Source organism: Panicum hallii, chromosome 9, assembly GCF_002211085.1.
Source record: "Panicum hallii strain FIL2 chromosome 9, PHallii_v3.1, whole genome shotgun sequence".
Classification (NCBI taxonomy): Eukaryota; Viridiplantae; Streptophyta; class Magnoliopsida; order Poales; family Poaceae; genus Panicum; species Panicum hallii.
The window spans coordinates 65,726,937-65,747,683 of NC_038050.1; the positions used below are offsets into that span (position 1 = coordinate 65,726,937).

General features: G+C 50.3%; 1 protein-coding gene and 2 pseudogenes across 1 annotated transcript; 1 reads left to right on the forward strand and 2 right to left on the reverse strand.

Annotated features, from left to right (window-relative positions):
• Positions 1-9,407: 9,407 nt before the first annotated feature.
• LOC112873859 lies at positions 9,408-10,094 on the reverse strand (annotated as a pseudogene).
• A 3,252-nt stretch (positions 10,095-13,346) lies between these two features.
• Positions 13,347-16,234, reverse strand: LOC112873353 (annotated as a pseudogene).
• Positions 16,235-17,284: 1,050 nt separating this feature from the next.
• Positions 17,285-19,863, forward strand: LOC112873354 (proline-rich receptor-like protein kinase PERK15). Its single transcript, XM_025936325.1, has 8 exons — positions 17,285-17,762; positions 17,824-18,282; positions 18,415-18,501; positions 18,594-18,664; positions 18,917-18,993; positions 19,126-19,273; positions 19,394-19,555; positions 19,624-19,863. The coding sequence occupies exons 1-8, from the start codon at positions 17,285-17,287 to the stop codon at positions 19,861-19,863; spliced, it is 1,722 nt and encodes a 573-aa protein (XP_025792110.1).
• The last annotated feature ends 884 nt before the right edge of the window (positions 19,864-20,747 follow it).

A 20,747-nucleotide genomic window follows, 5' to 3' on the forward strand; every position in this document is an offset into this window, starting at 1 on the left:
GGTAACCTCTATTGCCTAGTAATCGTTGATGATTTTTCACGTTACACTTGGGTCATGTTTTTAGGCGATAAGGGTGAAACTCCGGAAATCTTCAAGACATTTGCAAGAAAAGCTCAAAGGGAATATAATTCTCCAATTGTGAAGATTCGGAGTGACAACGGCACCGAGTTCAAAAATATGAAGATTGAAGAATGGTGCGATGAAGAAGGAGTCAAACATGAGTTTTCCGCCACCTACACACCCCAACAAAATGGTGTGGTGGAAAGAAAGAACAAGACACTCATCACCCTAGCAAGAGCAATGTTGGATGATTATGGCACGTCCGAGAAGTTTTGGGCGGAAGCAATCAACACGGCGTGTCATGCATCCAACCGAGTGTATCCCCACCGACTCCTCAAAAAAAGTCCATATGAGCTCATCACCGGAAGGAAACCAAATATATCATACTTTCGAGTCTTTGGTTGCAAATGCTTCATCTATAAGAAGAAAAGGCTTGGTAAGTTTGAGAGTAGATGTGATGAAGGTTTCTTTCTTGGTTATGCATCAAACTCCAAAGCATATAGATTATTCAATCAAACCTCCGGGTTAGTTGAAGAAACATGTGATGTGGAGTTTGATGAATCTAATGGCTCCCAAGAGGAGGTTGTTGGCTATGAAAATGTAGGGGATGAAGAGATTGAAGAAGACTTGAAGAAGATGTCCATTGGGGATATCAAGCCGGAAGAGGTGCATGAAGGCAATGATCAAGGGGGAGGACCTTCCTCATCTACACCAAGCACCTCCACGGCACCCCTAGTGGTTGAAGATCAAGATAAAGTTGATCCACTACCTCAAGAAAATGTGTCAACGCCAACACCCCAAGTCCAAGAACAAGAAGAGCAAAATGTTCCACCACAAGCACAAGTCACTCATGATCCACCCCAACAAGCATCCACGCAAATACCGCTAGTGAAGCATGGTCGCATCTCCAAGGATCATCCAATTGGTCAAATCATTGGTAGTCCTTCCAAAGGAGTAAGAACTCGCTCTAAGTATGCTTCATTTTGCGAACATCACTCGTTTGTTTCTTGTATTGAACCCACTAGCATAGAGGAAGCACTTGAAGACTCGGATTGGGTGATGGCCATGCAAGAAGAGTTGAACAATTTCACCCGCAATGAAGTATGGGTCCTCGAAGCTCCTCCGAAAGACAAGAACATCATCGGCACAAAGTGGGTCTTTCGAAACAAGCAAGATGAACACGGGGTGGGGGTACGCAACAAAGCAAGACTTGTGGCAAAAGGGTTTTCTCAAGTTGAAGGTTTGGATTTTGGTGAAACTTTTGCTCCGGTCGCAAGACTTGAAGCTATCCGCATTCTTCTTGCTTACTCTTCACATCATAATATCAAGTTATATCAAATGGATGTGAAAAGTGCTTTCTTAAATGGCTTTATTAACGAACTTGTTTATGTTGAGCAACCTCCCGGGTTTGTAGATCCGAGGAATCCTAACCATGTTTATAGGTTGCACAAGGCACTCTATGGACTCAAACAAGCTCCAAGGGCTTGGTATGAGAGACTTCGTGACTTCCTAATCATGCAAGGTTTCAAGATCGGGAGGGTGGACACCACTTTGTTCACAAAAGACGTCAACGGGGATCTTTTCATTTGTCAAATTTATGTTGACGATATTATCTTTGGCTCAACTAATGATTTACTAAGCCATGAGTTTGCTACCATGATGTCTAGGGAATTCGAGATGTCCATGATTGGTGAATTGACTTTCTTCCTTGGTTTTCAAGTCAAACAAATGAAGGAAGGGACATTCATCTATCAAGAAAAATATACTAGAGATATCTTGAAGAAGTTCAAGATGGATGAATGCAAGCCAATTAAGACTCCTATGGCTACAAATGGGCATCTCGACTTGGATGTGGACGGTAAACCTGTTGATCAATCCCTCTATCGTTCAATGATAGGGTCTTTGCTTTACCTTACCGCATCTAGGCCCGATATAATGTTTAGCGTGTGCTTGTGTGCCCGTTTTCAAGCTAACCCTAAGGAATCACATCTTTCTGCTGTGAATAGGATCCTTCGGTATCTCAAGCACACTCCTAGCATAGGCTTGTGGTACCCCAAAGGCGCTAGCTTAGATCTCTTGGGATACTCGGATTCGGATTTTGCCGGAAGCCGTGTCGATCGCAAGAGTACCTCCGGGGGTTGCCACTTGCTTGGGCGTTCTCTAGTTTCTTGGTCGAGTAAGAAGCAAAATTCCGTGGCTTTGTCCACCGCGGAAGCGGAATATATAGCTGCCGGTGCATGTTGTGCCCAAATTCTATATATGAAGCAAACCCTTTTGGACTTTGGTGTGAAACTAGGAAGAATACCACTCCTTTGTGACAATGAAAGTGCCGTAAAAATTGCCAAGAATCCGGTTCAACACTCTCGCACAAAGCACATTGATATTCGCCATCACTTCTTGCGTGATCACGAAGCCAAGGGGGACATTTCCCTTCAAGGTGTGAGATCCGAGGAGCAGTTGGCGGATATTTTCACAAAACCTTTAGACGAGAGTACCTTTGTTAGGCTAAGAAATGAGCTAAATGTGTTAGATGCGGCAAACGTCATGTAAGTTGCCATGCCATATAGAAAAATGCATACATATAGGACACTTGTCTAACCATGGTAAGATAGTGATGAGCAAGGGTTTAGCTAGAGGTGGTGGTCCACTTGTTTTCCTCTAGGCTTGTAGAAAGGCTCATCATGATGAAGCTTTCCGTGGGATCAAACTTGACAAGTAGATCTTAAATTCTCGCTATGCATTTCTTGTCATATAGTTGTGCATCTCATGTTTACCTTTCTTTCGCATGTGTTTGTAATTTGCATTATCATTGCATGCGTAAAAGTCACAAAGGAGATCACTTAATGAAAATGAGACTTGTTTTACGTACAAGGTCTTAATTCATAAGAAGTGAAAAGAGTAAAGTGTTAGGTGCGTTATTGCCTAGTGAGCAATGTCATTGTGAGTTTGAAGCTTTCCTCCTTCAATATTCCTATGACATGGCTCATACATTTTAATTTGGCGTTTTGTCCCTCTTGCGACTTATCCTTGATTTTGAAAAGAAAAACTATTTAAGTTATTAAGCTATCCTATTTTGAGGGGTAAAGTCGCCTATGCAAGTCCATTAACTTGAGTTTAGTTGAATCTTATAAGTTCATTGGACTTAGCATAGAAAAGTGAGCTGAGAGAGGGTTTTTGGGTTCACCGGTTAAACCGACGTTCAATGGATCTATACCCATCGGTTTAACCGGCGTTACTAAGTGTCAGCCACAGCTCAGTCATTTCAGGCGTTCAACCGGCGTATACAAAATTTGCAGCATCGGATCAACCGATGAACAGAACACAATTTTGACCTGAAAATCATCTGTTATTTGCATCGTTCAACCGACGAGTTCACTTTTCAAATCATCGGTTCAACCGGCGTACAGACACAGATTTGGCAGGGTTTCTGGTAAACTACACCGACGCAATCAACCGGTGTTCAAAAACTAAGCGTCGGATCAACCGGCGATAAGAAAAATTGCGGGGTCCACATGTCATATTTCTCTCTTGCCCGCCTGCGACCCCTCACGCGCTTTCGTTTCCCGCTCGCCCCCTCGCCTTCGCCCTCGCTCCTGTCACCGCCGCCGCCGTCCGCCGCCTTGCGCCGCCCGCACGCGCCGCCGTACGCCGCCCGCGCCGCCTCGCTCCGCCGCCCGTCGCGCCGCCGCCGTCTGCACTCGCGCGCCTTCGCACTTGCCGCCCGTACGCGCCGCTGTCTGCAGTTCGCACGCCCCCGCGCCGCCGCCACCCCAGCTGCGCCCGCGCGCACGCACACCACTGCCCGCACGCTTGCGCCCGTGTGCCACCGCGTCGTCGCCGCCACCACAGCGCCGCCCAAGCTCCACCGTCCCATTGCCAGCGCATTCCACGCCGTCGCTTGCACGTCCTGCACCTCCACCGTGCCGCTGCCCACGCATTGCACCGCATTACACCGCATTCACGCCGCGCTTCCTTTCACTTGCCCCAGTTCGCAGCGCCGCGTCGTGTGTGATCGAGATGGGTCGTGACAAGAGGAAGGGGAAGGAGATCGTGGTTGAGGAGCCCGCTCGCAAGCGGACTCGCGCAGCGAGAGAGGCCGAGAGGGCCGAGATGGTGGCTAAGGCCGCCGAGGAGCAGGCGTCTGGCCGTGCTCGTCCGTTCACGATCAGAGATCCGCCAGACAGAGGCAGAGGCAGAGGCAGAGGCATGGGCAGAGTCAGAGGTGCCAGGGCCACCAGAGCCGTGACAGCAGCAGCAGCAGAGTCTGAGTCTGGTCAGTCACATTCAGCGGCAGAGTCGGAGACAGCTTCAGATACAGAGACAGCGCAGTCCGAGCAGTCTCAGGGGCAGGACACGCAGTCATCAGCTCTACGACGTTCTAGCCGCACCCGGCAGACGTCCCCCGCAGAGCAGACTTCACCAGCGACCGAGCGTCGCACTGGACCGAGGACGCGAGGAGGTCACCAGCCACAGGAGCCTCGCAGGTCCACAGCAGCAGCAGCAGCAGCTCGTCGAGCCGAGGCCCTAGCGGCCGAGCGCGCAGTGTTCCGCATGGACACTGTCGTGCGTCTGGAGCCAGGTGTGCTGCTCCAGAACTTGACCAAGGCCAATGCGGCAAAGGTCAAGAGGCTCAGGTGGAGTGTACAGGAGGAGGAGTGGTTTCCCGTGACACGAGACAGCCGGGTCGATCGCAGATTCTGGACACTTCTTCAGGCCAGTTTCTACGAGACCTACCAGAGGCGGGGCCACAGGATATTTCCGCACAGGGTTCTTGACTGGGTTTCACTGAGGACAGCTGCAGGGGGAGCCGATGTCCGGGAGCACTTCGATCACTTCAGGGGTCAGCCCAGGTTGCTCTCGATTGAGAGGAACAGGTATATTGAGCACTGGGTCAGAGTCTTTTACGCCACAGCATGGATTGCCCCAGAGCGCAGAGCTGTTCACTTCATGTTCGGAGGGCAGGTGTTTGGTTTGTCCAGAGCGACGCTCGCAGGGATTCTAGGTGTTGACCTTGTTGACGTCTCTCTGCACGAGATGGTCTATGGTGATGCAGATCCACCGCGCAGAGCCATGATTGGCGGAATAGCACCTTCTCACGAGGCTATCTCACAGTGCTTCCGCCAGCCCTTCCCGGCTTCCTACGCCAGAGTACCGAGCTTGCTGACCCCAGAGGCCTACGCTGTTCACATGGCACTCCGGAGGACGTTGCTCCCGAGGAGTGGCTACCCTGAGGGATTCACTGGTCTGCAGCAGCTGCTACTACTTCACATACTCACTCATGAGCCATTTGACATAGTTGACTTTATCTTGGCTGAGATTGAGGATGTCATCACTGATGGGATGGGGGTCGTGCGTCAGTTTCCTTATGCTCACTGGATTAGTTTCATTTGCTCTATGATAGTGCCAGCTGAGTCACCCATCAGTGCAGTCTTCAGACAGGATGAGACTCCCTGGTTCCCAGTTTACCGTCCTACTGCTCCTTCGGACCGGAGGAGAGGCAGGCAGGCTGATAGAGCTGCCATGGCACGATTGTCACCGGAGGTACAGGCCCGAGTGGCCCAGGAGGATGAGGCACTGCTCGCCGCTGAGGCACAGCTTCCCGGAGGAGATGATGAGATACATTGGTCAGACCTTGAGTCAGACTCCTCCGAGGATGAGGAGTACTTCCCTGCACCTGCTCCAGCGAGTCATGATCACGAGGCAGGGGGTTCAGGAGAGCCAGCTCCAGTGACAGCTGCTGCTACTACAGTTTCAGAGTCTCAGGTGTCTCAGCCGTCTGAACTCACCACACTTCTACAGCAGCTGGTCACACAGCAGAGAGAGGATCGCCGTGCTCAGGAGGAGGCCAGGAGAGCCCATGAGGCCCAGCTTGCACAGATTCAGAGGGAGGCCGCCCGAGAGCGAGCTGCTACAGAGGAGCGTTTCGTCGGCCTTATTGACAGAGTCTCTCAGAGGACGGACGCTCAGTTTCAGCAGATGCAGCAGGGCATGATGGCGATGTTCGGGATGATTTCACAGCTATATTCTCACACCGGACTCGCCCCTCAGCAGCCAGGACAGTCAGGCCTTCAGGGCACCGGAGCACCTCCACTTGCAGTCACACCAGCTCCGGCCACTACTGCTCCAGCTTCTTCCGCGACCCCAGAGATCATGTTCTCACTGTCAGCATTACTTGGGTCTGCGAGTCGTCCTCTCTTCTCTCCACTGCCTGCGACCTCACTCTTCCAGGAGTCACCTTCAGCAGTGCAGTCCGTTGGCCTCCCCGTCGTACCACAGCCATTACCTTCAGGGGGAGGCGGAGAGGTGTCCTTACTTCAGCAGTCGTCACAGCCGGCAGCATCAGCACTCACTACTTCAGATGTTGATACATCTTCTGCTGAGCCGGCTACTACTTCCACGGACCCTCTCCCAGGCAGTGCTAGCACCAGGGCCTCGACGACAGCCTCGACGACAGCTACACCTCCGGTCAGCTCAGCACCAGCAGGCCCTTCAGATCAGCAGCTACCGTCAGTCACTGAGGATCCACCGTCTGACGACGACGACGACGACGATGACCCGGATCGCTTCCTCGCCGTCCCTCGTCACCCGGATCAGTAGCTACCCTTTTTGGGCTTGGATGCCAAAGGGGGAGAGGGAGTGAGAGTCAGGGGGAGGGTAGCACTAGAGAGAGCTCGATCAGGACTTTGTTGTTTCTTATTGTATTATACATTGTCTTATATTTGGTTTGAGTTCATGGATATGTACATTTGTCATTTGAGCATGCTGAGCTTTTGAGACATATCTATGGATTTCGTTTGAGCCTTTGAGCCCTTTGGTTCCTTTCTTTCGAGTTTGCCTGTGTTTATTCTTGCCATATCTTTCTCGCTCTCTCGTTATTTATGTCTGTGTTGTCATCAATCACCAAAAAGGGGGAGATTGTAAGCATCTAGGCCCTTAAGGTATGTTTCGGTGATTAATGACAACCATTATTGTGACTAATGAGTTTGTGCAGCTCTATAGATCATTATTGCTCATTTGGTTATATGTCAAAAGAGGCCCCTAATTTTCATTATTCAAAAAGGCGATCTCGGCATTCAACTCTATAATGTGTCAAGACTAAGGATCTTTCTAGTCCTAAGTGTCATAAGGTTGAGAAGGACACTTAGGTTAGTATAGGTTTTATAGTTTTGTAGTGATCGCACTATTAAGAGGGGTTTAGGCTTAGTAACTTGAGCATGGACATGGTCATTTGAAAATGGATGCACACAATGGTCACTCAGGTTTCTAGAAGCTCAAATAAGTGGTTCTCAACTTATATCTCAAGAATATTTGGATTTCATTCAAGACTCAAGTCAGAAAAGGCAAAATCAGAAAAATCCTTATCACCGGATTAACCGACGCCTCAAGTTTTCTATACGTCGGTTAAACAAGGTCAGCAGAGTTTGACAAGTCAATTCACCGGTTCAACCGATGATATTTGAAAAGGGACGTCGGTGCAGTTGTCCAGAGACTCGGTTTTCAGTTGATCAGTGGACAACTACACTCACCGGTTAAACCGACGCTGTTTGAAATTGGACGTCGGTGCAGTTGTCCAGTGACTTGGTATTTCTGTTGATCAATGGATGATTACACTCACCGGTTAAACCGATGCAACGACGGTTAATCTGCCCAAGCTGTAACGGCTAGTTTTCAGAAGTGGCAGTTTACATTCACCGGTTAAACCGACGATGACTATTGGAGGGACGTCGGATTAACCGGCGCTACGCAGTTTTCTGGCAGCTTTTTCTCCAACGGCTCTATTCGTGTGAGCTGCCCATATATACCCCTCCAATGGGTCATTCTACTACTCTTGACACCAGGCAACATCCAAACACACATACTATAGTCAAGAGCCACCTTGAGCTTCAACATTTCATACACTTGTTCATTCAATCATTCAAGAAGCAAGATTAAGGACTTGAGTAGAGAGAAGCTTGTGTGCATCCATTCTTGGTGATTGGTTCTTGCTCAAGTGAAGGCCTTAGCTTGTTACTCTTGGTGATTGGCATCACCTAGGCGATCTTGGTGATCGAGGTGATTCTCGCGGAGCTTGCCAAGGATTGTGGAAGCCCGGAGAAGAGATTTGTACGTGGCTTGATCTCCACCACACCGGGATGGTGAACGGAGACTCTTAGTGAGCGCCCTCGTCTTGGTGACTTGGGAGGTGACAATACTCTTTGTGAGTGTCACAACGTGGATTAGGGGTGTGTGTGCCAACACATCGATACCACGGGAAAAATCCGGTTGTCCCTTGTCCACTTTACTTTTTCAAGCATTATCTTTCATGCAATTCATTCATGTGCTTGATTTAGGAATCACTAGTTAGATCTACCTTGCTAGGCTTTATCTCTTTTCATCTTAACTAGCTTGTGTAGGTTGTTTAGGTTGTTTAGTTATCCGGTTGGTGAATTGGAGCCTTTCTAGTTTTTGCATAGGTTAAGGTTGTTTTACCTTGTTTTAGAAATTGAAAAGGCCCAATTCACCCCCTCTCTTGGTCCATCGATCCTTTCACCCTCCAACAATCTATAAGAACATTGCTAATGATTCCATTGATGTAACATTTCTAGAGGATTTCAAACCATACGAAGACACCAATAAATCATGAAGAGCCATAAAAACCTCTGTACTCATCCGAAACATTTTGTAAAAGTATCTTGGACGCTTGAAGCACTTCATGACCCAATCATAACCAGATTTCGAATCTTCCATTGCTCTATATTCAGCTTTATTAGCATACCGGTCATTGTAAAGATCAGCCAGATTTCCAAGAATCGCAGCACGTTGAGATAATTCATTCAGTGAAAGAAGAGACTGCTGCCCTTTTCTAGCCAGGTCTTCCATATTCGCATCCATCTACATAAAGAAAGTAAATTATTCAAAAAATGCAAGAAAAACTTATTAAACATACACGGAAAAAATAGTTCCACCATACACTACAAATCTGGTTCCAACATACATAACAAAACTGGTTCCAAGTTAAAAAACAACACTGGTTCCAACATACAAGACAATTGTTCGAACATACGAGAACGTAAGCAAATAAAAGGTTCAAACACAAGAGAAATTGATCTATGTGCCCTTCTTTAACTCGTGCTCCCTCTCAATCAAATCAAGCCTTCCTTCGTTTGTTTCAAGCGCACCAAAAAACTCTCTAAACTCAGGCTTCATGAGGCATAAGTGAACAGTGTGCATCAAAGCAGTTTTTTTCTGAATCCCACAATCCTTCACCATTCTCATGCATTCTGCAATAGTTGGAACACGGCTGGATTGCGGAGGAGCCGATGATGCTTCAAGACTTGAGCCAATTTTCTCAGCTGCACTTTCAATCCTCATGCATGTGTTCTTGTACATCCGGAAAAATGGACTCTTCTCCTCCTTCTCTTCAATCTGACTAGACAATTGTTTGCGCTTCTTTCCTGCTGGTTTTGGTTTCTCAATGGTAGTAATCTCCACTGGTTCCTCATCACTCGAGTCACTTGAAGGAATATCTCCCGGACATGATGCGGAAGCTCCGGTGACATGCACCTTCTCAAACAACAGATGTAAATCATCAAGGTACTTCGGCCCCCTCTTTCGAAACTTGACATGGACACACTTGATACCTCTCTCTGGGTTGTTGCATCGCTGTAAAATAAATTTAGCAAGGTTAGGAACGACATATAACAAAGGCAAATAGAATTCCCTTCAATAAACATAACGTAACTCACCGCAAGATGTTCATCCCACCACGTGCTAGAGCACTCAACAGTTTGATTCGCATCATCCCATCCAAGCCCAGTGGCAGCATTTTTCAGTTCCATGAACACGGTGTAATCTTTTTTCATGTTGTCCAATTTATTCTTCAATTGTGACCTCACTAGTTTCAACCCGGATCTTGCAAGAAGTTTATCCTCAAGGTTCTTCCAACCAGTTCTAGTGAAACAACCATTTGGTCTATTCCCAAGAATAAGCTCCTCCTTGCAGATATCAATGAAGTGCTTCAAAGTGGCATTATCCCACACCGCCTTTTCACCCATCACTAATGTGAGGATCGAAATCAACTATTTTTTCATTCACAAGCAATCGGTGTATTAATCCAAATGTATTTAGAAAGCAATGAATTATCACCAAAAAAGGAAGCAAAACCAGAAACGGATATGCATACAAATTCATCGTTTCCCTTGAGATCAAATTCAGCATATAGTAAACAGAAAGCAATGAATTGTTACTGCTACATGTCTATTGCACAGCTCATCGGACCTAATGTAACTCTCCAAACGATCTATCAGTACCTACTTTATTTGCTATAAGAAGCTCTTATGACTAATCCCAGGAAACAGAGAGGTACCAGAGTACCCTAAGCATGCCTCCTTTTTTAATTGATGCTTGCCCCACTGAAGCACAGAGTTTATAGGTAATGTGGTAGGGCTGGTACTGAAGCATATAAAATAATTGTAGCATGCCTATCTTAATGTTGGGCGCTCTTGTACTTTAGCTAATCACTTTTACCATATAGATTGTACTAAACAGAAGTAGGAATATTTTCTTTTTACTTATAACACCACCCTGTCTCAGTTAACTTGTTGGACCTGACTCCACATGGCATTGACTAGCCATATCGTATAGATGAAAAGTGTCCCTCAACTGTGGTATGAATGAAAATTCCATGTAGAAGTAAAACAGTGATCTCTAATTAAAAAATACAATTGCATGGTTTACTTCCAATATTTATGCTGTACTCAACCAACAATTGCTCGTCTCTGAATTTGCAGTATATCTTATGGCAGTGAATGACATTTCTAAAACCATCATGGTTTCTTGGTCCAACGAGCAACATCATGTGTATACACCAGACAACAATTGTGCTTATACTAGAATGTTGCTTGCCACATTCTGCAGGGACGAGCAACTTATGTCGCAGGGGCTTGCACTGAATGATGATTTGCAGCGTGTTCTTGCGAAGCATGATGCAATAGCAGCAGGCATTGCAGTTAGTTTTTCCATATGACTGCTCTAATTACTACCAGACAAATTTAAGCTACCTAAAATCTCACATCAAAGCAACTGAAAAGAAACCAAAATGGTGCACAAGGGGGAATGGAGAGAGAGCAAGCGGGATCTTACATTGGCTGATGCGGGCGCCGGGGGCAGGGGCGCGGGCGGTCGGGGCGCCGCCGGCCGGGGGTCGGGGCGCGGGCGCGGGGGAGCGGGGGTGCGGGCGGTCGGGGGCGCCGCCGGTCGGGGGTTGGGGCGCGGGCGGTCGGGGCGCGGGCGCGGGGAGCGGGGGCGCGGGCGGTCGGGGGCGCCGCCGGTCGGGGGTCGGGGGCGCGGGCGGTCGGGGGCGCGGGCACGGGCGCCGGGGAGCGGGGGCGCGGGCGCGGGGGAGCGGGCGGTCGGGGGCGCCGCCGGTCGGGGGTCGGGGGCGCGGGGGTCGGGGGCGCGGGCGCGGGGGAGCGGGGGCGCGGGCGGTCGGGGGCGCGGGCGCCGGGGAGCGGGCGCCGGGGGGCGGGGGCGCCGCCGGTCGGGGGTCGGGGGCGCGGGCGTCGGGGGGCGGGGGCGCGGGCGACGGGGGCGCGGGCGCCGGCGAACCCTAGGTGGAGGCGGCGTCCGGCGTCGATAGGGGAGCCCGGGCGAAGGGAGTCGCGGAAATAGAAGAGAGACGAACCGGTACCCAACTTGGCGGTGGCACTCGCTGTAATTTTGGGCCAAACGCGGACAAAAGCTGGGAGTAGGCGGCTGCGGGGATTGCACGCGAGAACGCTGCCGCGTTGGAAAAAGCGGGTCGCTAACGCTCCACGTTTGGTTCAGATTCCACGTTCAAAACGCTAACGCTTGAGGAAAAAGCCGAACCAAACGAGGCCTAACAGCTGTGGCATGGAATGGATTACATTTCATATTTTTTTTGTTGGCAGATCAAGAATTTAAGTTTATACCATTGCACATAAGAAATTTTTCTAATTTAGGGTCTGTTTAGATCCGGTGACTAAATTTTAGTCATGTCACATCGGATGTTTGGATATCAATTAGAAACTAATTGTATAAATGAAGACTAATTCACGAGATGAATCTATTAAACCTAATTAATTCATCATTAACACATATTTACTTAGTATAACATTATCAAATCACGCACTAATTAGACTTAATGAATTGGTCTCGCGAATTAGTCTCTATTTATACAATTAATTTTGTAGTTAGTCTATATTTAATCCAATATACCATTGTCATGTCTGCTGCCCAGTCGGTTAATAGCACTCCACGGTAATCGTCCAAGGAAGAACAGTGCTACGAGGACACATCGATACAAACCACAGAGTATATATGGTGTGTAATCTAGGAACGAAGATTCTTCCAGTCAAAATAGTATAGTGTTGCTTCAAAACTTGTGTTACCATAGCGCCTAGCTACGCCCCTCGCTTCCATTTACCGCTCGTATCATCGAAACTTGTGTTACAGACAACCGTCCATTCTCATTCAGCTTTCCGTGCTCCGTTTCGCCCATATCGCCGTTCCCGGGCTCTCTTGCACGAGAGACAACTCCGATTCTTCTTGATCCCCTAGTGTTTCTGATTGCCCGTTCCGTGCGCCGCCTGCCTATGATTGAACCAGCTAGGCACGCATGTGCCCTGACGGGAACTCGGTAAGGGCACGGCACAGCAATCATTAGCAGAGGAATGCTAACAGGGCGATCCATCATTTCGCAAATGCAAGTGTAAGCAGCGTAAAGTGTACCACGGGCAATTTCAAAAATCAGGAAAGCTTGGCAGGACCCCAGCTTAAGGGGCATGTTAGGAGCATCTCTAGCAATCTCTTTTTTCTAATAAACTATCAATATTGCAAAAAGACATACTCCATCCGATTCCTAATAACTCTTATTTTTCCAAATAATTATTGCTGTGCAGTGCCCTTCAAACAAAAAGAGAATTTTAGCTCTTCCAACATATATATTAGTTATATTGGGATAAGATTATTGAGAAACTGTAAAAGCATCTCCCAATAACCTATAAAAGTAGTTTTGGTATATCCCGTTATCAGAAGATGTTTACTGGAGAACTGTTGGAGATGCTCTAACCACGCTCTTAAATTTAAAAACAAATCCATTTGCGACACATATGTTGATATCGCGAGCAATCCAAAAGATATTTATATTTAAATCAGTTCTTACAACACAACACAACACAACACAACCATGAACCATATGCGAAAGCGAAACGATACATGGCCGCCACTTGGTAGCTGAAGGTGCAGGCGATCAATCGTGGGTGCGAGCAAGCGGATCGCCTGCACCTTCATGGCCACCGCGAAGCCGCAAAGCAGGCGTCATCGTAGGCGCCGCTGCTCACCAGCTCCGGCATGTACTCCGTCACCGTCCGACTCCGCCGCCCCAGGGTCGGGTTTGGCTCCCCCGCGACGCGGTCCAGTTAGAACATGACGGGCCGTCGGTGGCACGGCAGCGGCGCGGCGGCCTCCGGGCGGGTGTTCACTGTGAACGGGCCCGCCGGCGACTCGGACCACGCGCAGAACAACGTCCACAGCTCATGCGGCGGGACGGCAGACAGGTAGAGGTGCACCATGTAGCCCCAGCAGGAGCGGAGCTCGGTTTTGCTGTTAGGGTCTTCAGACCCTGATGGATTTCTGCAAAAACCAGTAAGAATCACTGTTCTACACTATTTTGTAAAGGTAAAGATCCCGGCAAGATATAGAAAAGACCATGGAATATTTTTATCTGGCTTCGCCCCTGAGCCCCAGGAGACGGACACGGAGAGGGTGGGGAGCCCGCCGCCGCTGGGGTGCGGGCGCGGGTGATGGTATTAGATGGACTCCTACAACGTACGCGCCGGGTCGCGGCGGGATGCGCCGACCATGGCCCGGACAGCATCCGGCCGCCGGAGCGAGTTGGGGACGATGGGGCTGAGGCGGTCGAGGTGGTGCACAAAACCTGAGCCTGCTGTGTCCTGCGGCGGCGGGCATCGGCTGCTAGTCCCGACGACCCGCGGCCCGATCTGGTGGCTCCCTAGCGGGGGCGACCACCTCGACGTGAGCTTGGGCGCTCCCATTTCGAGCTCCCCCGTGTGCATCAACTGCAAGCTCCTACAACTCGACGGGGTGGGGCTTCCTCCTTGCATGGGTCGTCAATCCGACGTCCCCGAGGGCAGATCCGGTGTCCGGGGGGCAGATTCAAGCGCTGCAGGGGTGACGACCTCGCCTCCTGCTGCGAGGCATGGGGACGGTTAGGGGCCGGCTGCCATTGGAGGCATTGAGGTAGGTACGGATGCGGCTATCTCTCTCGCTGCTTGCGCGAGCTGCTGTGGGCTCAAGCAGCAGGACGCGATGGCCAGGCTCAGGTTAGGCGTGCTGCTTCTCACCGTCGGAAGAAGGTCAACCTCACTGCTAGCTCAAGCAGTGGGATGTGCGGCGCCTGGTCAGGTTTCGGCGAGGAGGTGGGCCGACGCGGACGTCGGATGACTGCAGGTAGTGGGAGTCGCCGACAAAAGTCTAGCTTGTTACCAACGAGCGAAGACGTCGACGCCCGAGGGTGTTGATTTTCTCCATGGAGTTGTTGCCATTTTGAACCCAAACCGCCATCCAGAATCTGCAGCAAAGTGCAAAAAACTATGCAGCGAAAGCATTGCGCCCGGCGTGCGAGGAAGTGCCCATTGTCCACCTTCGCACAGCATGTGAACTGCAGCTAGCAACCTCCAGGTGATTCTTCTGCTATGCGATGTTGTTAGCGTGGTAGTGTGATAAGTGGTTATACCATATTTTCGCTCTTGTGCTGGAGCGTGTTGTCACTATCGGTGGTTGTGCCACAATTTCACCCTTATGTTGGGGTGCGGTGTTTTCTATTCGTGGTTATACCACAAATTTACCCCTGTGCTCAGATCTGGTATTGGTTTAGATCTAGTTTAGGTAGGTTGCTCTCGAGGTTTTAGCCCGGTTTTTCTAAATTAACCAAGCGATGTAGGATTTTTGCCTCGTTTTTCTTAAAAAATAAAATATTTAATCTGTGGTTTGCCACGTCATATTTAGGTAGGAATGCTCTCCTCCCAATGACCAACTAAAAAAGCCGGCAGAGATTTTTGGAGCACGTCCAAAGGTTCACATTTCCCTTTCTCTGGGCATGAATTCTGACAAGCATCACCTCGTTACAACGTGGAAGGTCACAGTGGGTGGGAGGTTAACTGTTGGCATCGTTAACAAGGTGACTGAGTGGCCGCGAAGATTACCCGGTGCTGGTGGAAACCGGGCTCTCTCGTCAGCGGCACGCCGAGCTCGGCGTGGCAGGCCTGGACGCGGTGTCGCGGTGGTCGCTGCCGTACAGCTCGTTGTAGCGGTCGAGCCACCCGTTCATGATCCCGGAGAGCGCCGCGGCGGCGGGGAAGCTGACGGCGTACCCGCCGCCGCCGCCGCCGAAGGCCATGGCGTACGAGTGCGCCACGTTCTCCGGGAAGAACACCGTGTACATCTCCCGGTGGTCGTACCTGTCCAGCACGGCCGCCAGGTTCTCCGGGAAGAACACCGTGTCGTCGTCGCCCATCACCAGCCACCGCGCCTCGCCGGCGCCGGCGCCCATCCGCTTCTCCGCCTCGGCGATCTCGTAGGCCTCGGCCACCGCCTGCGCCATCCGCGTCGCGGCCGCGGGCTTCCTGCCGAACCACGCCGCGTCCGGCCGCCGCACGCGGTACGGCGGCGAGGATGGGTGCCAGTCTGCCAGATCCCGGAGGGCTCCTCGTCGAGCCAGACGTCGCCTCGCATTGCCCCCCGCCGCCACCACAGGTTGGTGCACAGCCGGCGCTTCGCCCACTTGGTTTTGGACGCGCCGGTGACGAAGACGATGTGGGCGAGCGTAGTCGGCGAGCGGGTGGCATCGGCTGCAGCTGCGGGCGCTGGAGGCTGCTCGCGAAACGGGCATCGCAGAAGGTTGTGGTCGATGATGTTCCAGGAGAATAATGTGGCCAAGTATGAGAGGGAGAGGAGCATGAGCACGTACAGAGAGCGCCGGAGCCAGCTCCACCGTGTGTTCTTAACGCCGGCGTCGGAGAAGACGCCCGGCACTCCAGGGACATGGCAACTGACGCGATGGAGCATCTGCAACGGAGAGATGTTTGCTGCAACCTTTTCCGACCTGCCAAATTTAGGACCGAAACATATAGTATTTCTCCTAATGCTTGTGCAACGGCAGACCCCATCGTTCATTACAAGATGGGGGCGTGTCATCTAAAACTGGCTTTCATAAAATCCTCAGTAAATTGCTCCTATTTGTGTTCTTGAGAAACGGAAATCAATTGAAAAAGAATATTGCAACAACATTGGGTCTGGATTATGTTCATGTTGGAAATTAATGTTTGTTTTGTGAAAGAAGTAGCAGTAACTTGATCTTTCTTAAATGTTTACCATGAAAAGAAGTTTGCTACTCCATTCAAACAATTTCTTGCTTGATGAACTTTTCCAACAGAGGACATCAGCTAGTACTTGATCTGCATTAACTAGTGTCCTGTACTGAATATTAAGAATTGAGATGCCTAGTCGTGCGATATAATTTTGGTCCTGGTTTTGCTTTTGTGCAGTGTTATGATCTCGTCTCACATAACATGGTCCTAGTCTTAAAAGGGGAAACTTTTAGATCACTAAATTAATTCATTTTTGAGAATAGATTATTTATTTGAAAGAAATTAAAGATACTTCACCCGAAAAGGGATAAGCTGCGTACTTGTTCCAACCAACTCGATTTGTTCTGACCAATTGGCATGACCGGTTGACCGTGGCATCAACTACTTTATGATTTGAATATTTTGATTTCCTGAATCTGACCCCCCATCCCTGAATTTGACATTACCCTATGCTGAATTGTTTGTCCCAGTAGCGGTACATCAATGTAGAACCGGCCCAATCCACGGAAACACCAGCGACTAGCAATTCAGGATCCCATCATTTACGATCGCTCAGCCCACCGATTTGGCACGCGTTTGCTGCTCTTGTTATCTATGGTTGCTGATGATAGAGTGGCTCCAATGGAAAAAGCACGGCGCCATGAGATCCCAACTCCCATGCCGAGCTGATTGGTTCTGCTTTCCCGTGCGCTCGCAGCACATTGTTCTTCGGAAACAGCAGCAACAGGCGCCGCAAGGTTACGAACGACGCGTGGGTGCTTTAACAAGCTTATAAAACCTCGTGTTCCCGCGTTCTTGATTACGTGATGTTCTGTACTGTACGCGCCGAAGCAGAGATGTGGGCGCGTCTCTGGTTTTCCATGCCGGCCGAGAGGCCGCCGCGGCCGCCGCCGTTTACACCCCCACCGCCACCGCCGGCGCCGCCTCAGTACGGCCCTCTTCCCGCGCCGTCATCTGTCGCGTCGCTGTACACGCTCGCCGGCGACTTCCTCGACCGGGCCAAGACAGCGCTGGTCACCGGCGGGCCGGCGGGTCCCGACACCATCTCCGCGGCGTCGAGCGCGCGCCGTGCCGTGGCCGAGTTGATGGCCCCGGCCTCCAAGGCGTCCCCGGCGGCGACGACGAATGACTCGTGGACCTTGAGTTCTCGGGCCGTGCACTGGATCATCGTGGGCGCCGTGGTGGCAGCGGTGCTTCTGGTCTTGTGCGTGGTGGCTTGCTTCGTCCGGCGGCGGCGGAGGAGGCGCCGGCGCCGGCCGGTGCTGACACCTCAGCTGCCACCACCGATGGTATACCACAAAGGTATGTTGTCTGGTCTAGATGTACACAAGCGTCGGCTCTGCATGTCCTTGTCAGACACAGTTGCTGTTTTCAGACGGCGTGACATGGCCCGTGCTTCAGCAAGCGACGCCATCAGAGTTTTACTTCGCGCAGCAGCAGCGCCCCACGCCTCCCCAGACCAGCGGCACGTTCTCGGACGCCGGAACCGACCGCCACCACTCCGTCGACGTCGTCACCGAGCTGCCGACCGGCGGCTCCCACACGTACGAGCAGCTCGCGGCCGCGACGGACGGGTTCGCCCCCGGGAACATCATCGGGCAGGGCGGTTTCGGGTGCGTGTACAGGGGGACGCTGGACGGCGCCGAGGTGGCGATCAAGAAGCTCAAGGCGGGAAGCCGGCAGGGGGACCGCGAGTTCCGGGCGGAGGTCGAGATCATCAGCCGTGTGCACCACCGGAACCTTGTCTCGCTGGTTGGGTACTGCATCTACTCCGACGAGAGGCTGCTGGTCTACGAGTTTGTGCCCAACAAGACACTCGACTCCCATTTGCACGGTGAGTTACTGGAAGTTCTTGGTCCTCGGTTCTGCATGGATGCCTGCTCGAGGAATGGTCTTGGACTTGGTTACTTAAACTCTGATCAAGGATTTATTTTCATGTCGATAATTTGACACTGAACTTATTCAGGGCACAATGGGCCACCGCTTGACTGGCATCAAAGATGGCAGATAGCTGTGGGATCTGCGAGGGGTTTGGCCTATCTTCACGACGACTGTCAGTCTATGCTTCAGCCCAGCCCATTTCTTGTTCTGTTCAGTTTCGTGTGTAATACTGAGCTCTGACGAGCTGCCTCGATGTGCTGCCAGGTTATCCTAAAATCATACATCGTGATGTTAAGGCGTCCAACATTCTTCTCGATCAAAATTTTGAGCCCAAGGTATCATTTTGACCGACATCGGAGAAGATATTGCAGTACATGCCATAAACCGCAGGCGCACTAGAAGTAAAACCGAGTGCGCAGCATTTCAACTGTGCCTAATGCTGCATTTGAACAAAATTATTTGTGGTTTCATTTGAACTTTGGAGTACGCTGTTAAGTTCTTCAACTTCACTTATAGTTGATCATCTTCAACAATGTGCAGTAGCATATACCTTTGTTGATTAATTAGCACGTCTTAATTATTTGCAGGTTGCAGATTTTGGGTTAGCAAAGTATCAACCAGGAGATGACACTCACGTTTCCACAAGAGTAATGGGAACCTTCGGGTCAGTCCTTTTACCGCTGCCATTCTGCAGTACTCCTACCATTCAAGATTTCCTTTTTATTTTTCTCTGTTTGAAGTAAAATCTTCAGCCGATGAGCGTCTAACCAGAGTCTGTTCTCATCTTCCCCCCCAGGTACATAGCTCCGGAGTTCTTGTCTAGCGGAAGACTGACCGACAAAGCTGATGTTTTCTCTTTTGGCGTCGTCCTCCTGGAGCTGATTACTGGAAGGCTGCCGGTTCAGTCATCTCAGTCCTACATGGATGAGACATTAGTAGGCTGGGTCAGTCCGTCAGAAACAAGTTCCTGATATTTGAACTCTGTTGTTCACATCTATAACAGCTGCTTGTTTTTGGGCTTAACCTGAAGGTTCATTCCTATGTCTATGTGGTTGCTTCTGCAGGCTAGACCCTTGATTTCACAGGTTGCAGAGGGCGGCAGCCTTCAAGCCCTCATGGACCCACGACTTGGAAGCGACTACGATCCGTCCATAATGATGCGAATGGTCGAGTGCGCTGCGGCCGCTGTGCGCCATTCCGCGCAGCAGCGTCCATCCATGGTTCAGGTTCGTTCAGTGACCACACGCTCCAATACCGGTGTGCTTCAGAAATCTGACAGGATGTTACCCCGCAGATCCTCAAATACTTGCAAGGGGAAACACGAGCGGATGATCCGGATGGCGTTTTCAAAATTACAACCGTAGAGGAATCCTACAGCTCCAGCATGGAAATGGAGTCCGGCGAATCAGTTGGACCCAGGCCAAGAAGAACGCAGCGGAGTCAAGCGAGCACCAGCAACGACTGCATCAGCGCACAAGCTCCCGGGGATAAGGACCCGTTTAGTTCACAGCCTCTAAACGCAAAAAAGCCGTAAACGTAAAATTTTCAAAGAAATCTTACTAATTTGAAATACTAAATAAGGTCTATTTATAAAACTTTTTGCATGGATGGACTGTAAATCGCGAGACGAATCTAATGAGCTTACTTAATCCATATTTTGCAACAGTGATGCTACAGTAACCATCCGCTAATTATTGCTTAATCATGGATTAATTAGCATCATTAGATTCGTCTCGCGATTTACAACCCATCTGTACAAAAAGTTTTGTAAATAGACTTCATTTAGTACATCAAATTAGCAAGGTTTCTTTGCAAAAAGTTTTTTACATTTACAGCTACGGGAACTAAACAGGCCCTAAACCGAAATGGAGCTCGGCCAGCGGCTGGTGAAGTGGAGATATTTTGTCTCAAGATATTTTTTTCGAACATTTGTTTTGGTCTCAAGATAATTGATGATGGTGTAAAATTAAGATGATTGGTTTGTTGCCTGAGGTACTCATGCGTAGAGAAGATGCAGTCTGTGTATCAAGGCAGAAACGTTGCCCATTTTCCAAACTGATGCAAGTATGCAACCAACTGGATAGGCCATAAGCTCTTGTAGTGTAAGCGGGCATGCCGTGGGTTCCCTTTTTAGGTTCCTGTGGGATCTGTTGCTTCCGGAGCCGTCAGCATGCCCGGCTGATGGGCTGCTGATTCTTGGTGCCTGGCTTCCTCCAGCAGCCTGTCCGCTGCTGGTGGCTGTCATTCGTCGGGCGGCGGCGTCTTCGAGTTTCGGTGCCTCGGACTGCTACCGCGCAGAGCAACCCCCGTACTAACCCGGGGTGCTGTTGAGTTTGCTGCTGGCGGAGGAAATTGGGGGGTTCCTCTTCATCTTTCCTCAAGCAGCGGCAGCTCCTCCACGAGGCGGTCCGAGCAAGC

What these genes read in the sequence shown, in the direction of transcription:
- LOC112873354 (XM_025936325.1), top strand. Translation starts at nt 17,285, where the DNA reads ATGTGGGCGCGTCTCTGGTTTTCCATGCCGGCCGAGAGGCCGCCGCGG. An exon ending in ACTCGACTCCCATTTGCACG is followed by an intron (nt 18,283 to 18,414) that starts GTGAGTTACTGG and finishes GAACTTATTCAG; the next exon opens with GGCACAATGGGCCACCGCTT. An exon ending in ATGAGACATTAGTAGGCTGG is followed by an intron (nt 19,274 to 19,393) that starts GTCAGTCCGTCA and finishes TTGCTTCTGCAG; the next exon opens with GCTAGACCCTTGATTTCACA.